At 34.6% G+C, this 16,481-nt stretch overlaps 3 protein-coding genes across 3 annotated transcripts; 1 reads left to right on the forward strand and 2 right to left on the reverse strand.

Moving 5' to 3' along the window:
• Positions 1–207: 207 nt before the first annotated feature.
• LOC133697663 (uncharacterized) lies at positions 208–3,089 on the reverse strand. Its single transcript, XM_062120377.1, has 6 exons — positions 2,510–3,089; positions 2,261–2,380; positions 1,759–1,936; positions 1,240–1,337; positions 747–808; positions 208–591 (listed from the first exon to the last, which is right to left on the reverse strand). Exons 1-6 carry the CDS (start codon positions 3,008–3,010, stop codon positions 468–470), a joined length of 1,083 nt encoding a protein of 360 aa, XP_061976361.1. The 5' UTR covers positions 3,011–3,089; the 3' UTR covers positions 208–467.
• A 2,556-nt stretch (positions 3,090–5,645) lies between these two features.
• LOC133698026 (serine hydroxymethyltransferase 1, mitochondrial-like) lies at positions 5,646–13,104 on the forward strand. The gene is made up of 16 exons (XM_062120885.1): positions 5,646–5,884; positions 6,031–6,081; positions 6,164–6,250; positions 6,365–6,486; positions 6,580–6,656; positions 6,901–7,025; positions 7,586–7,678; positions 8,357–8,449; positions 8,565–8,762; positions 8,852–8,956; positions 9,815–9,880; positions 10,041–10,118; positions 10,319–10,430; positions 10,512–10,622; positions 12,485–12,653; positions 12,894–13,104. Exons 1-15 carry the CDS (start codon positions 5,786–5,788, stop codon positions 12,628–12,630), a joined length of 1,563 nt encoding a protein of 520 aa, XP_061976869.1. The 5' UTR covers positions 5,646–5,785; the 3' UTR covers positions 12,631–12,653; positions 12,894–13,104.
• Positions 13,105–14,477: 1,373 nt separating this feature from the next.
• LOC133696682 (mitochondrial intermembrane space import and assembly protein 40 homolog) lies at positions 14,478–16,481 on the reverse strand. The gene is made up of 4 exons (XM_062118933.1): positions 16,266–16,481; positions 15,372–15,403; positions 15,168–15,293; positions 14,478–14,890 (listed from the first exon to the last, which is right to left on the reverse strand). Exons 1-4 carry the CDS (start codon positions 16,360–16,362, stop codon positions 14,708–14,710), a joined length of 438 nt encoding a protein of 145 aa, XP_061974917.1. The 5' UTR covers positions 16,363–16,481; the 3' UTR covers positions 14,478–14,707.

Genomic DNA, 16,481 nt, shown 5'->3' on the forward strand with positions numbered 1-16,481 from the left:
TATAAGCATCATCCCATCTTATAGCTTCTAGTAACTGCAAATGGCTTTTTCATTGGGAAAAAAATAAACAAAGAAAACCAACGATAATCAGCCCATTGTCTTATACCACAGTCAGAGAAAGAGATAGCTTCTCATTGATGGCGGAATTGCTCTAGTTCTCCCGCAAAAACAAACCATGACTAAGGTTCAGAATCATAATGATTCAGATTTCATCAATCAATACTCCATCCATATTTCAACCGCATAAAATTTTGTCTGCAACAACCTCCTGCACAATATCAACTGCACTTTTCAACGAAAACAAGGATTTTTTGTGCCATCAAAATTTGGTTTACATGATAATCAAGTAAAACCACTAATACATTGACAATCTTGGTTACAACTACTTAACTAATGCAAATCCCCTCTTATACTTCCCAGAATTTTACTTCTCTCTGCAACTAACTCTCTATGTCTGCTCATGCAACTCAAGGAGCATTCGATGTTCCCTCGTTGGAATCTTCTGAATCTGAACCATCAACCATCTTCTCAAGTGAATCCATATCACCAGCTTCAGAAAGAGTGTGCAAACGAAGTTTGTCAGCATCTTCACTGTTAAGAACGAAAAAAAGCTGTTAGTGTTCATTTGTTTTCACAATGAACAGACCATGGATAATGGAAATGCTCAAATACAACTCTTCCCATCATTTTCAACTTTCTACAAAATAATCAAATGGATAGTAAAAGTTCGTGAATGAAAAGCATACTCTGCAACCCCAAAGATTTCCTTCACGACTAAGGAGCTGTCCCTTGAACAGAACTCTGGCAGCTGGTCCAAAAGCAAAACAAAAACACAGCCAGTTCAATAAATTTAGTTAGCAGCCAAATAAAAACAATTCCATCTCTTAGTTTCAAGTACAATAAAGCTCTTGAGGCAACCGATAGAGTTCATTTCAACAGATCCATCTCTCTTATTGGGGGCTGGAATGAACTAATCAGTGCTGACAATCCAAGAGCCACAAGCAAATGAATGTCTTGAGGCAACTAAGGTAATATGAATTATGTTATTTCCATGATCTCATGAATCACTTCTAAAAGTTCGGCAGATTAGATGCAATAATTCAAAAAAGCAGTAAAGATGGAGAAGAAAAAAGGAAAACAGCTGTGTCCTTCTATAAGTAAGAAAAACAACACGATGAAATCTGAAATAAAAATATAAGCTAGCGAAAGCTATTAACAGCTAACTGTTCAACCGCTCACCTCAGACAAATAGAAGACCTTGCCAAAAAGGGCCTGCACTGCAAGTTTTCTCTTAAATCCCTTTTCAGAATACCCTGACATATTCATGACAACTGGGCCTGAAAGCACAGAAAACAAAATCAGAGCACTGAAAATTAGGTCTTTTTAACCTAACTATCATTTTCTTTGTTCCTTTTTAGGATAATTGGTAAAAACTACCTATATCTTTGGACACAACATGCACATTACAATCCCACCCCCATCTCCTACTCCAACAACCCCTTCACACTCAAATAAAAATTGAAAGAACCCAGAACCAATTGTGGAGAGTAAAGAAGTCGAAACATGAACAGCTCTTATTAACATTTCAGCATGCTTAACATGTTTTTATATCCTTGTACTCAATCAAGCCTCAAGCGAGCAACTACCGAATGAACTCGAAGATCCTTACAAATGAAATCAAGAGCAGAACAGGGGTCATAATTCGATGTTCGACCTAAAGAATTTCCAGGATGAATAAGTGATGCCATAAAGAACTACCTTTCTCCCGAACAATTCGTCTTGAGATATCATTCAAAATTTCAGCAACCTGGGAGTCATCCAACATCGAAGCTTTCCTGAGCTGGATTAAGTTGGCAACTAGTTCCGGATTAAATGGTTTCTCATTCAAAGCATAACGAATGTACTTGCGCACAATATCCACCATGGTAAAACCTGTCTGGATATGAATTAGCAATTGCCATCAAAACCAAAATGATAGTGGAGAAGATGCACCAAATTATTATGGTAGAGGATAAAGAATGAACCATCAGCAGACAGACCTCTAGCTAGAACAAAAATTCTATTGGAGAAAAAAAAAACCCTTCAAATTGGACCAAGTTAATTCAAGATAAGACATTTCCATGGCTTTAAACAACGAAACTATATCACTTTCAAATGCAAATGCAATGAAAACCTGAGCTCATTACAAATGTAAACTTTTTGGCAGTTAAAGTATGATCCATGAATAAAACTTTTAAGTTGTGGGTTATGTGAGTCACACCCTTTTTTCCATTCCTTCGAGAGCTGCATGTTGTTGGGATGCATCTGCTCCTACTTCTCCTCCTCCTCCTTTCTGAAACAATTCATCAATGGATTTGCACAGCATAGCATTTTTGTTGACCTGAAATGAAATAAGTATGGTCAAAATTGGAATAATCATAAGCACCTCATAAGTAGTAAAATAAGGAATTATTGCTAGGAAAATGCAAAAAAAAAGAAGAACAACAACAAAGAAAAAAAAGGAAGCAACCAGTTTCTTGCGCTTGTATCTGGGAGACCCAAACTTCTTGACGGTCTTAACAAAGGCAATAACGAAAGTAATGCCAGCATAAGCGAGAGGAAGAGCGAGAATCCAAGGCAAGGAGCTCTGGCCCACTCTGGGACCTGGAATTGCTTGGGTGACAGACCCTGTGAATTCTACCAGGTCCAAAGCTTTCTCTTGAATCCAAGGCAATTCCTCCTCCACCTCTATCGTCTCTTCTTCCTCCTCTTCCTTTTTACCATTCTTGTCCTTTTGGATTGCATTGGAACTGCTCTTCCCATCAGCAGCAGCGGCCGCCACAACACCAACTACTCTTGCTCCGGCCCTTTGTGCGTGCAGAGATATAGAGTTTGGAAACGAAACGAGAGGAAAAGAAGGCGTGCGCCTAGAGATAGAAGGCAAGGGATGGGGTAGTTTGGGACTTCCTAGGCGTTGAGAACAGGAAGAGGAAGCAGTGGCAGTGGCAGTGGCAGTGGCAAGGAAAGCCATAACATAAGCGAAGGAAAGATGCAAGACCGAGGGGGATGGAGGTGATTCCGGGCAGTGTGGGTTTCTGTTTGGTTTGTGGGTTTTAATAATCAGAGCAGACAGCAAAGGAAGGCGTAGGCCATGGACCCAATGGCTCTCACGCGCTTCTGTCGCAATGGGCTGCACTGCTCGCTCTATTACTCACTTCCTTTGGGCTTTTTTATCTCGTTATATATATTTTTCACATCGTTTCTCTCTTCAGATAAAATTTATATTTCAGTAAGAAATAAAATGAAAATTGATAGAGATACAAGATCACTTATGTAATTTTCTTGAATTTAATTTAACAAGGTCTTTTCATTCCATTATCAACACTGAATTAGTGAATGTTTATGTAGATGGAGTTCATAATTTATATATTCCTTTGTTTATATAATATATTTGATGTCTGTCCAGCAAAAAAGAGAAATCTTTCTTTGAAAATTAGTGAGGCAAACCTATTGATTATATAGTCAAACAACCTCTAGCGAGATAGATAATAACTTGAAAAATTAAAAATTAAATTTGATAAAACCTTGATTCAAACTTTCAAAAGTAACCATGTATTCAAAAACTAAATGTATTGAAAAAAAACTTGATCCAAAAATGACTATCTAAGAACTCTAAATATGTGAATGATGACACAAAACTAGTTAATTTTTGATAAATTGGTTTGTGATTTTTATCCTTGTAAAAAAATGTTGTTTTACCACAAACAAATAAATAAAAAAACTCATATTTATTCTCCAACTTGTTGCTGAAATTTTTAGCTAAGGAACATAATATAATTTCTTATAACTAACTCTAATAGACCCATTAATTTTAGATTGCAAGCTAATGGGTCTAAATTAGTAACCAACCATCATAAAATTAATAATAAAATAAACCCCTAAATAATGTTTAATGACAATAAACCCAAATTAAAAAAAATTATTCAATATTAAATAAAAAAATAGGATAATAAAAACAAAGTATTTGTGCCAAATTTCTCATTGTAGCTCGAATATTTAATTTTCGTATATTCTTAGTAGATTTTCAGTCATGACTTCAAATACATTGTTTTCTATCGTTTGGATGAATTATTGAGCCTACTATATATAGTTATGAATCTTGAAAAGTCTAGTTTTCAGCGCAACTTGAATCACAACAAAATTTCACATGTAACTTTAAATATATCCCAAATAGTATATAAATGTTTAGTCTGATAGAGTTGACAAGATTTTTCTAGTAACTTTAACCCTATGAAACAATATATTCTCAAACTCTATTTGGTATGAAAATTTATCAAGATCTAGTTTCATGTGTCTAGTATCTTCTTGTAAAATATCAGCGGTTTAAAAGATATATTTGATCTTATAAAATTGATTAATAAATATTTTAAAATAAAATTTAGATATTACAAACATTGCAAGCAATTAAATTTTTGGTGTTGGGATGCAGCAATTCTCTTACACATTTGCATTTACTTTATGAGCTGAATTTTTCTTTTTCTTTTTTTCTTGCACCCTACTGATCACGTATACACCCTACTGATCACGTATACACTGCATAAACTTAATCACATGATCAATTTCTTTTCAACTTATGATCAATTACTATAAATTAAACACATGAGATAAACATGAGTCGTCAGCCTGTGACGAGCTAGGGCGGCCGGGTTTATTATGATGCATGGTTAAATAAATAATATACCATGATATACAGTTTAATTACTTGAAGGGCATATATATATATATATATATATATATATATATATATATATATATATATATAGCGGTTAGATAATCTGCATGCGGTGCTTTTGGACGCGGTCATTTATTTCCTGAATTAAGTGATCTTAATTATTTCAGCTTGGTATAATTGATATTCTCAAATTAATTAAAGCTTTGTGACTTGGTTTTTTCCTAGGTAGCCCTAAAAATTTGCACCTCGAAGCATAATAACATTAACATGAATACCATACATCCATATATGTTGTTGTTTATTTATTCTGCACTGTTACTCTAAGTTTCCTTTATTAATAATTAAGGTGTTATTTGTTTTTTTGAATGTAAGAATATTTTTAAGAAGAAATAATTTTTTATTTAAATTAATTTGTTGAGAGTGTTAATTTTTATATCATTTTAATAGGTTGATATTAAAAATAAGTTTTAAAAAATAAAAAATATATATTATTTTAATGTATTTTTAAATAAAAAAACACTTAAAAAACAACTATTACCCTTATAACAATAAAGCCCCGTGCATTGCTTGGGTTAAATTAAAAAAAAAATGAAGAAGAAAATTGTACAAATTTTTTAAACAACTCTAAAATAAAAATAGAAATCCATGGTGCTGGGTTGGTACACGACTAGGTACTTGCACTTCATTTGTTTTCTTCTATAATTTAATAATTTAATTTCAAGTATTTGATGAGTTATTAGTTTCATGAGGATTTATTTTATTTTATTTATTACTATTGTTAATATTACATGAATAAATAAATAAATAAATCAGAGAGGGGTAAGTGGGGTCCATTAGAAGGGAGCGAATGGCATGGATAGGGGTTGAGATTTGAGACACACACGAGGTGAACAAGTGACGATGAAGTGATAAGTGATAACAGAAGAATGTCTCTTTTGTTAATAATAACGAACCACGTCACCAAGGGGAGGGGAGGGGAGAGGAGAGGAGAGGAGAGGACACAGAGGAACATCAAAACTCCAAAGAAAAAGAAATCACTTGCTAGCTTCACATTCATTAACTAAAGAACCAGAAATGGCAGTGGCAATGACCATGGCCCTTCGCCGTCTCTCCTCTTCCTTTGACAAGCCCCTTCGCCCTGGTCTCTTCAAAGCCACCTCCCTCTATTACATGGTTCTCTTTCTGCCTCCTCCTCTTCTAGTTTACGATTCTTTCCTAAAATTAATTAAGAACCGAACAGGCAACGAAACGGTCCACTTAATTTAGTTTAGTGTAGCTGATCAAAAGAAAATTGAAATGTTTGGTTCTGTTTTTTGCAGTCTTCTTTGCCAAACGAAGCTGTATATGAGAAGGAGAAACCTGGTGTCAGCGTAAGATTACCTCTTACGTATGGTTATATATATCTTTTAATTATTATGAGTTAATTAAGCTGTTCATATTTAATTGCAACAGTGGCCAAAGCAGCTGAATGCACCCTTAGAGGCTGTTGACCCTCAGGTTGCTGATATTATTGAGCTCGAGAAAGCTAGGCAATGGAAGGTACCTCACTTGCTACATAAAACTAAACTCAATAATTAACATGATTTTATTTTTATGAATCAATGTTTATTTTAATCGTGAGTATATATCTTGTAAAATAATTGTGTGAAAAAGGGGCTTGAGCTTATACCCTCAGAGAACTTCACTTCGGTATCAGTGATGCAAGCTGTGGGTTCTGTCATGACCAACAAGTACAGTGAAGGATACCCTGGTGCAAGATACTATGGTGGAAACGAGTACGTCAATTCCTGATTATCCTATCTCTGATCTGCTCATGATCATCTCGATATTTTCTTTTTAATTTGCTCTTTACTTTCTTATCTTTCCAGGTATATTGACATGGCAGAATCCTTATGTCAGAAGCGTGCTCTGGAAGCATTTCGCCTGGATCCTGCTAAATGGGGAGGTACATACAACTGCTTTATGCACGATCATTGCGCGAAACTTAAAACTAGCTAATGCTTTCTGTTTTCTTTTCATATATTTATTTTTACTAGCCCGTACGTTCTGGTTGAGCCGAGTTGATTTTTGCCGAATCAATACTTCGTCTTGTATGAAATTTTATCTACTTAATTTCACCTCCCTTTCCCCCTTTTTTCTCTCTTATGATCGAGCTTTTGTGAATGCATTCCCTTTTATGCTGGCTGCAGTGAACGTGCAATCTCTATCTGGATCTCCAGCTAATTTTCAAGTCTACACTGCATTGTTAAAGCCTCATGAAAGAATCATGGCACTTGATCTTCCTCATGGAGGCCATCTTTCTCATGGCTATCAGGTGCTTCGATGTTCTTTCTTTTCTTCCCTTTTCACTTTTCTTATCCAAAAGCATGTTCCCCTGTTATTATATTGTAAATTTCCTATTTAAGCTTGTATTTTTGGATGATTGAACCTTTTATAATTTAGATCCTCTTGCATCTTGACTGCGCTTTTCCATAGATGGAAGCCAGCCCCAACTTAGCAGCAGAAATGCATTCTGCCAGTGCTATGCAATTAAACGGGAAATTTATTCACATTTTATTCCCATCTTTCTTCCAGATGGTTTGATTTAACTATGAAGAAAAGGAAAGAGAAAGAAAGAATTTTGTAATTTTCTCTTTCATTTCCAAGAATAATATTAAATGGGAGTTCAAGTGGTCATTCTTGTTGCTTGCTTTGCTGGGTTTAGATTTTGAGCTCTTCTTTAACAGATCATATAGTCTATATGTATCAATGCATACTCGGCATGATAGCTAACAAATACACGGCGATTGATTCCACTGAACTGAATTTATCAGGGCCACGTTTCTGGTTAATTAAAAGGACAACAATATCATTGTTTCTTTTCCTATTTTGCAGACAGACACCAAAAAAATATCTGCAGTATCAATATTTTTTGAGACAATGCCATACAGATTGAATGAGAGCACTGGCTATATTGACTATGATCAGGTACCTTATTCTCTCTTTGTTATATACTGATTTTTTGTAGAAAATCATGGAAGACTAGAAGTTGTTGTTGAAAGTAAACAGAACATTGTTGTCCAACCTCATTCTAAACTGGATATATATCTTATTATAATTTCCCAGTAATGGTTATTTTTAGGGGGCTTCGAAGCATCGTTGTTTTCTCTACTCTACTCAACTCAATAATGTTATGACGTATGCTTGTTGATATAAGTTAGAAGTCAGAATGATAGGTACCATCTACCACTAGACATGATGAATCCATGATCATGTTCTTTTTTCTAATAGTTAAATATGCTTTAGCTGTGAAGATTGTCTTTCAGCTTCACAAAAATCTATCCTGAAATTGAAATAATCAGGGTAGACTTTATTGATCTCTGTTTCCTGCTTCTAGATGGTGTCGTCGGATTAAAACTTTTCTCCGTTTCTGAACCCCACATGCATAGAAAATCTTGGAACCAGTCTTTGCAAACAGCTGTGATATATATCAAATAAATATGAAGATTTCATGTGTATATAAAACAAGCAATGCAGAACTATTTTATGCATCACTAAGACCTTTTCCCCCCTACGTACATATTTGATTGCATGTATTTTATCCATGCGTATATCTATCTAGGTGACACGGAATGAATGTCTGATGTGAAAATTATGATATTTCAGCTGGAGAAAAGTGCCACTCTTTTCAGACCAAAATTAATAGTAGCTGGTGCTAGTGCTTACGCACGACTATATGATTATGCACGCATTCGCAAGGTAACATCCTTTAGATTAATACCAATACAGTAAAAAAATTTATGGATCAGAGTTTCTTCAGTTGTAAGCTCATTTGGTGGTTTGTAGGATTTAAGACCATGTTGATCTCTAACAGGTTTGCGACAAACAAAAAGCTACACTGTTGGCAGATATGGCACACATTAGTGGATTGGTTGCAGCTGATGTCATCCCGTCACCTTTTGAGTATGCAGATATAGTGACTACCACAACTCACAAGTCACTTCGCGGGCCACGTGGGGCAATGATTTTCTTCAGGAAGGGGTTAAAAGAGGTTAACAAACAAGGGAAAGAAGTGAGACACTAACTGAAAAATCACACTTCATGATTACATTTTCGTGTCTTTGAAGTGGAACTAAGATGTCTTTTGCCCTCTTCCTAAAGGTGTTTTATGACTACGAGGACAAAATCAATCAAGCTGTCTTTCCTGGGCTTCAAGGTGGTCCACACAACCACACAATTGCTGGTTTAGCAGTTGCTTTGAAACAGGTCACTGTACTTCTAAGATAGTTCCCATCAGTTCTAAATTCCTTCCTGGTGAAATAATAGTCACCCATTTCTCTTAGGTTCCGTTTTGGTGACCTGCACGTTCAGTTAAATTAAATCCCTCACTCACCCCAAAATCCTCCTGGAATGCTTTACATGTTAGAAAAAGTTGCAGTGCCCAATCGACTGAATTCAGCACTCTTATATATCCCTATGTAGGCCATTAATTTTCTTGAAGCTTATAGGATATCAAGCATTCTTTAATATTGACAAGTATAAGGGAGGATGCACCTTGATGAGGTGATGAATTATGCTTGTAGGCTGTTGGCCTCTGAGGTGAACAGTAAGCACTAAGCAGGTTTTCAAAGTTTTTGATACTAGTTGGTACAATACAACTAGGCAGATGTAAGAAGTAGTCTGGAGGAAAATGATTTTTCACTATGGCCCTTCCTAATTTTTATAATGTTAAAACTAAGGTCTATGCCACCAAGAGCATATTTTCTGCGAAGGGAACCATTGTGCAAATGCTTTAATTAGCCAGTATTGGCGGTGGCGTGAGACCAAGTCTCCTAGATTCTCCTCTAGATGAGCTAGGTGTTTTGCTTGATAAAGATTGTAGGTCTCTGTTACCCCACATTTTTGTCGTGTGCTAAGTTTGTTTTCTGGGCTTCTGGCCCCTTGTTTTACCAAAAATAACGAAGAAGAAATAGAGAGGGAGGGAGGGATAAAGAAAGCCAAGGTCTATGCTTACTGCGGCTCTTTTCTACTCCCTTGAAGCGATTGTCACAGCAGGTAATTTATTAGTACCTTTTCATTTCTATTTAAAAGCTATTCTAATATATCCTTACTCTATACATGCAGGCTACAACTGTAGAGTACAAAGCGTATCAAGCGCAAGTTCTAAGTAATTGTGCAAAATTTGCCCAGGTATCAGATTATGAGACATGGCAAAAAGACGGCATATACCAACTTTCTCTCACTCAAACAAATGGAAATTTTGAATTATTTAGCCTTTTTCTCATCAGACTGTAGGTCTAACAGGTTAACTTCAGTATTTTAATTGCTTGGGACGTTACTGATTTTGCAGAGTTTAGTTGAGAAAGGCTACGAACTTGTTTCTGGAGGAACTGAGAACCATTTAGTTTTGGTGAATTTGAAGAACAAGGTACGAGGATGTTTAATCTATCTTGTTTGACCACTTGAAAGAAGTTCCTGGTGAATTAGCCCAAGTGGTAAAAAGTGTATTAAGACGAAACTACCTGCGCCAATAGGCCATTAGTCGTGGATTTATTTGAGTTTTAAACATGAAAAACGGTGCTTCCTTCTCTTTTCATCTCTTTTTTCCCGAAAATTTGTTTTGTGCAGGGTATAGATGGCTCCAGAGTTGAAAAGGTGCTTGAATCTGTTCACATTGCTGCAAACAAAAACACTGTTCCTGGAGATGTGTCTGCCATGGTTCCCGGTGGCATCAGGATGGGTAAGGGCCTTTACTTGACATGACAATCTGCTTTGATTTTATTTACAGCGACTTTTCTTGATAAACACAATTGCACTTCAGGAACGCCGGCTCTTACTTCTAGGGGATTCGTTGAAGAGGATTTTGCTAAGGTGGCAGATTTCTTTGATGCCGCTGTGAAGTTGGCAGTGAAGATCAAGGCTGAAACCAAAGGTTTGTGCCTCTCCAATATATCTTTGTTGCATTCTCCCAAAGCTTCTTTACATCTCGTTACTGCTCATGGTAATTCTTGGCCATCTAATTGATCGGTTCTGAATATCATACACAGTAAAAAACAATAAAATAAAATTATTATTGGGTTTTGAATAAAGCTAACCTTTTATTTTATAACTTATATAATTTTTTTTATATAATAACCTCATAAAAATTAGTTTATTATTTATAAATTTTTTTTAACAAAACTCTATAAATTAAAAAAAATCAATTTGTTGTCTGAATAATATCTATATATTAATACAGGGCAATTTTAGAAATTAAGTCAATCAAGTTCTTATTTGATTTTTTTAAGTCTAAAAATATAATCATTGTATTAATTATATTCTAATCTTTAATTTCTAAAGTATATTTTAATCAAGTTATATTTAATTAAATCATCATAGTTTAATTAATTTCTGACTAATAATTCTTAATGTATGTGACTCACTAGGTTCCTAATATATTGGTCTAAATATAAATTTTAATTTTAATTAAATAGAATTAAATAATTTAATTTATTATCAATTTAACAATTAATTAATTTATATTTAAAGATTAGATGTATTATCTAGCAATTATCATAATCCCTTAAATATTAAAAAAGTCATTGATGGTTTGACTTAACTTTTTAGTTGCCGGTTTTTCAATATAATTACTATCCTTTCATCAATAATATTCTTATTTAACATTAAAGTATGGAATATATATGTCATGTTAAATCATGTATGTTCTCTACATAATAGTCATTAATCGTTTGAATAAGATTCAATTTTTTTAAAAAATCTTATTCCATCTTACTCAAGAATTTCTTAGTTAATACTATTTGAGAATAGATATATATTTTTTCTAATTCATCTAAGGTCATGAATCTTCTTTTTATCACTCAAGTATCTTCATATAGTTTATGTTATACCTATTATCTATTCATTTATTACCTCGATTGAGATAACATATAATAGGATCAAGATATAACATTTTCTGATATAAGATAACTTAGTGATTTCAAGTCTAAATATCACTTATACAATCGTTACACGAGCCTTTTCATAGATATATGTGATCTCTTCATATGAAATTCTTATACGGGTTAGTTTAGTGTATATATATTTTATGACAAACACTCACATATTAGTTTTAAGTATCTTTTATACCTCGACTTATGAGAACAGTTCATTCATTTTATAAATGAAAGAATATAATATATATCAATATTTACAGCTCTAATAAATTTTAAGTATTTAAGAGAGCATCGATTAAGAATATTTTAGAAATAATATTTTGATGTTCTAAGAATCTCATAATTATAACAGTTTTATAATTCTTTTTGCAAAGCATTTTTGTCACATAGACTTTATCATTACTTTAGATCAATGTTTTTAAACCCAGCTCGATGGTTGACCCGACCCAAGGCCCAGGTCACGGGTTTTGACCGAGTCAACCACATTTTTTTAAAAATCAAAACGACATCGTTTTGGTAAAAAATAAAAAATAATCAACGGGTTGCAGCCGCGTTTTTAACCGGGTCTTGCTGGGTCAACCAGGTCATTGGGTCAACCCGTTAAGTTAGCCGGGTTTTTAACTACCTCTATTTTTTCATAAACTCGGCCAGCCTGGCCGAGCCGAATTTTAAAAGTATGATTTAGATTTATAAATCTAATATTATATAAATATTAAAAGTAAATTAAATCTTTATTAATAATAAATATATATCTATATAAATTTAATAATATAATATCACATATAACCAATCCAATTATCTACATGTTATATTAACTAACAGACACTGGCATCACTAATTGCCACTAATTTTTGTGAACCAGGGACGAAGTTGAAGGATTTCTTGGCAACGCAGTCTGCTCCTCACTTTCAATCTGAGATTTCAAAACTCCGTCGTGACGTGGAAGAGTACGCTAAGCAATTCCCAACAATTGGATTTGAAAAGGAAACCATGAAGTACAAGAATTGAGCAAGAAATTATCTCTACATAAGGTATATTATAACTTTAGTACAACTGGAGACAGGCTGAATTCTGGAGGGTTAAAAGCTGCTTTAATTTCTGTCTTTTTGGCTAGACAGTGCTCAAAGATTAAGTTTTAACTTTGAAATAAATTGAGTCGCCTGGACGAAAATTTAACATTCAGTGCATATGTAGGTTGTCTTTTTTACTGTCTTGTATTTGGTTATTCCATATGTTATCTTGTGTGCTTCTTCTTCAATTTTGTGGAGTAGGTAAGCAGATTTCAGAAGAGTTTTTCTACTCAATGGAGTTGTATGGAGATGGCATAACTCGTGGATAATGTATCAAGGATGCAGATGCGAATTTTAGTGCTTTTGTTACCTGTTAATCCAGCAAACCTTGATCTGTATCTTCATTAGATGTATATATGCACACACAGCTACCAGTGCTGAGGAAGCAATAAAGATATTTCGTCTTCGTATATTCAAACGACTTTATTGCCAATCCAGGGCACTTCTGCAGTGCAAAAGGATGGAGAACAGAAAACCTAGGATAAGGAACCGATGCCACAGGCTTTCGAGTTTCTACTGCCTGGACCTTTTTTGTTCCCTTAGTTCAACTGTTCTAGAAAAACTTGGACTGAGCTCTAAATTTGGGAATATACAAGTAGCTAATCCAGCTCGACAACCAACGAACCCGGGCAATTGCACCCTCGCACAGGTTCCTCAAACTGTGAAGTGCGTTTCGCTGATGGAGAAGAAATGGTTGCTTATCTTTTGCTGATTCTGATGATAGCAGCTTCCACTTTGACAAAGAAAGTATAATAAGGCAAAATCTCTCGTTTCCCAAACAGAATTATCATTTACAGAAGAAGATTACAAAACACTTGATGAAAGAATTAATGAATGCATACTTGACGATGGAATTGAACTCAAAAGATGGAATGCTGGCTTGCCAGAAATAAAGCTAAACAAGTATATTGCTAGAGGGGTGAAAAATCTAGTACCCCGAAGCATCACCCTGATGACAACGGTACCACCTCAAACCTCGCCGGAATGCAATTGTTAACTTGGGAGCCAGCACATGTTGAGACATCAAACTTTCTTTAAAGGAGCTTCCGACCTGGGATATCGTTGGATTTGGATCTTTTCATGTTCTTTTAGGAACATGATTCAAATCTAACCATTGATTTTGAGTTTAATAATCTGAATTATATGGGAAAAAAATAAAACAATAATGAGAAAATATTATTATTTTTATCATATAGTTATTCATTTTCTTCCAATTTAAATTTGATGATTTAGATTTAATGAACATGATAATCATATATATATATATAACATGAAAAAATCTTAATCCGGATAGCGTTTGTTGTTTTTGTATATTTCCACGTAAAGTTCATATAGTGTATTTTGCACCAAGCTGCTCATACTAAGATATAATTTAGATAACAAATATTAATTTGATGAATAAGTTCATGTTCAATCTTCAATATCAATTAATTATGTAAATACCATAAATGTGTAAACAGGTAACTTAACATGTGCGATTTGATGGTTTTGAAAGGCCACCCCCAGTACCCAGGACTGACATCACAGACTTATGGGCTTGACTCTCTCTTAATTTAGATCAGTAACCTCTGTTTCCATTTACCTTATAATCATCCATGTAATTGGCTAACAAGATATACGAGTAAGAAATGTAAAGTAATTTTCTCTCAATCCTAAATACAGGATGAAGGTTCATGTGTAATGTATATCGATGAAGAGTGTGTATGTGTTAATTTGCACAACAAATTAATGTGAAATTTCAGCAAATGCCATTTTCTAAACCATAGAGAAAAGAGGTTAACGTGATTACATGACAATTAAGGCATTCATTCAAGGAACAGTAAGAGCATCTTGCTCGTGTCGTGTGAGGTTGAGCATCGATGGATTTCATGATGTGCAGCCAACAATGTATAGTTCCATTAGTACATTCATAGTCATCAAAAATGGAATTTCAATGATCGATTTTTTTATTTGATAAAATAGTAACTCCTGCGAGTAAGAACTCAGGAGCCGGAAAAAAGTGAGTTTTCAGTCTCCTAAAGCTTGGACTTCGGACTCTGAGATTCTCTAGACCATATGGGAGGAATAATTTTGTATTCCTGTGCTGGCTCCTCCTCTTTCTTCTCTTCAGCTTCTTCTAAAATGTCCTTAGAAAAAGCGTTGGGGTTAGCTTTGATGCAATTCTGCAAAGCCACAAATGGATGCACACAATCCGAGCCCTGTGCAAAAGGGAAAAAAAAACTTCCTCAAAAGTTTCTGACACTTTATAGAACGTCTACAAATTCATTTCCATGTCACCGGCAATGTCCCAGGGATAGAATATTAACATGCACTTACTTGCAATGGCATATGAAATTGAATACGATGAACAAAAAGGAAAAGGAAAGAAAGTGGAGATAAATAAAATCCCATACCTGAATAGATAAAAAAAAGTTCACATACAATAGATATACCTTGCTTAAAAGGTTGCAATCAGTGGCAGTTCATTACAATTACCTTTTCCTCTGAAGTACTTTTGAGAAAACACAAGAATGATTCTGAAAACTGAACTCCACATGGGCCGTTGCGTAAATCAGCTATACATGGGCATTCTAATGCTTTCTGAGCCTTAGCTTCAAGAGACTGAAAAATCCAAGTTGAACTCAATTAGCTAGAATTAAATGACGAATCGAATTCCATGTATATCTGGAGCGGACTAACCTCATTCTCATCATTTCCATATGCTACAGCTTCTGTAAAAGCAAGAACCAGCAAATTGTGTTGCATCAATTTCAAATATTTATTTTCTCGGATGAAAGAAGAAACTTTATTAAGAAGAAGAAGAAGAACGAACGAACGAACACAAAAATGGGTTCAATGTTCTAATATAACTAATAGGGATCTCTCAAGTCTTAACCTTTAAATTTTAGTCCAGTGCATGGATAAAATGAAATTGGAGCTGAATATTACTTTATGTTTATATGGGAACTAGACACAGACATGGTCTCAACTTAACTTGGGAAATTAAGGGCAGCTAAGCGGTGTAAAAGGGTGGTACAAAATCATAGAAAAGGAACCCCAATATTGCAGGCTTTCTACTGATCACTTCTTTTTTGGCATCATTGGTCCACTGCTCCTGCTTAGATACAAAGAAATCTGGGGCAATCAAAGTAGCTGACAGACACCTACATAATGACTGATGAATGCGGTAGCTGTTGTAGATAAAATAGGCCGCACCCTCCTTTGATAGTTTATATTAGAAGAGAATAAAAGATTCTGATAATAGATTTGGGATTCAGAAGCAGGGCACTAGCGAACTTGAGAATTTTCTACACTGCTAGATATCTAATTCAACATCAAACTAGTATTCAATCAATAACCATTATTATAATGATAATCCATGGTCAGAAATCAGTTTGCTACAATGGAAGAGGGGAATAGTATAACAAAGATTCCAGTTGTAAGCAAGGTTGAATTCGATCAAATAGCACGTTGTGAGCATTTCCACGAACAACATATGGGTAAAGACCAATTTCACATAATAAAACAAATAAATATGGCGTAAGGTTTAGAGAAAGAGAGAGAAAGGAATAGGTAGGCAGGCAGGTAGCATACCAGCAAGAAGAGATTCCATCGAAGGAGATGAAGAAAAATGGGGTTCCATTTGATCTGCTGTATCGCTTGGTGCCACCTCGCTTTGAGCTTGACCCATGTTTAATTTTCCTTTGCCCTTTTCTTTTATTTTCTTGCTATAAATTATGAATGAATAACCGATATTATTTAATTATAAATTATAATGATGAAGAAAACGCCAGCAGCAGCAGCAGCTTC

The sequence above is a fragment of the Populus nigra genome, chromosome 6 (assembly GCF_951802175.1).
Source record: "Populus nigra chromosome 6, ddPopNigr1.1, whole genome shotgun sequence".
In the NCBI taxonomy this organism is placed as follows: Eukaryota; Viridiplantae; Streptophyta; class Magnoliopsida; order Malpighiales; family Salicaceae; genus Populus; species Populus nigra.

Excerpts from the sequence above, each read along its gene's own strand:
- LOC133697663 (XM_062120377.1), bottom strand. The coding sequence starts at position 3,010 with ATGGCTTTCCTTGCCACTGCCACTGCCACTGCCACTGCTTCCTCTTCC. Across the intron at positions 2,381-2,509 it reads GATACAAGCGCAAGAAACTG|GTCAACAAAAATGCTATGCT; the intron begins GTTGCTTCCTTT and ends ATTTCATTTCAG. Across the intron at positions 809-1,239 it reads AGGTCTTCTATTTGTCTGAG|CTGCCAGAGTTCTGTTCAAG; the intron begins GTGAGCGGTTGA and ends CTTTTGGACCAG.
- LOC133698026 (XM_062120885.1), top strand. The coding sequence starts at position 5,786 with ATGGCAGTGGCAATGACCATGGCCCTTCGCCGTCTCTCCTCTTCCTTT. Across the intron at positions 6,082-6,163 it reads AGGAGAAACCTGGTGTCAGC|TGGCCAAAGCAGCTGAATGC; the intron begins GTAAGATTACCT and ends TAATTGCAACAG. Across the intron at positions 6,487-6,579 it reads AGATACTATGGTGGAAACGA|GTATATTGACATGGCAGAAT; the intron begins GTACGTCAATTC and ends TTATCTTTCCAG.
- LOC133696682 (XM_062118933.1), bottom strand. The coding sequence starts at position 16,362 with ATGGGTCAAGCTCAAAGCGAGGTGGCACCAAGCGATACAGCAGATCAA. Across the intron at positions 15,294-15,371 it reads ATGGAAATGATGAGAATGAG|TCTCTTGAAGCTAAGGCTCA; the intron begins GTTAGTCCGCTC and ends TGGATTTTTCAG. Across the intron at positions 14,891-15,167 it reads AAAGTACTTCAGAGGAAAAG|GGCTCGGATTGTGTGCATCC; the intron begins GTAATTGTAATG and ends CCTTTTGCACAG.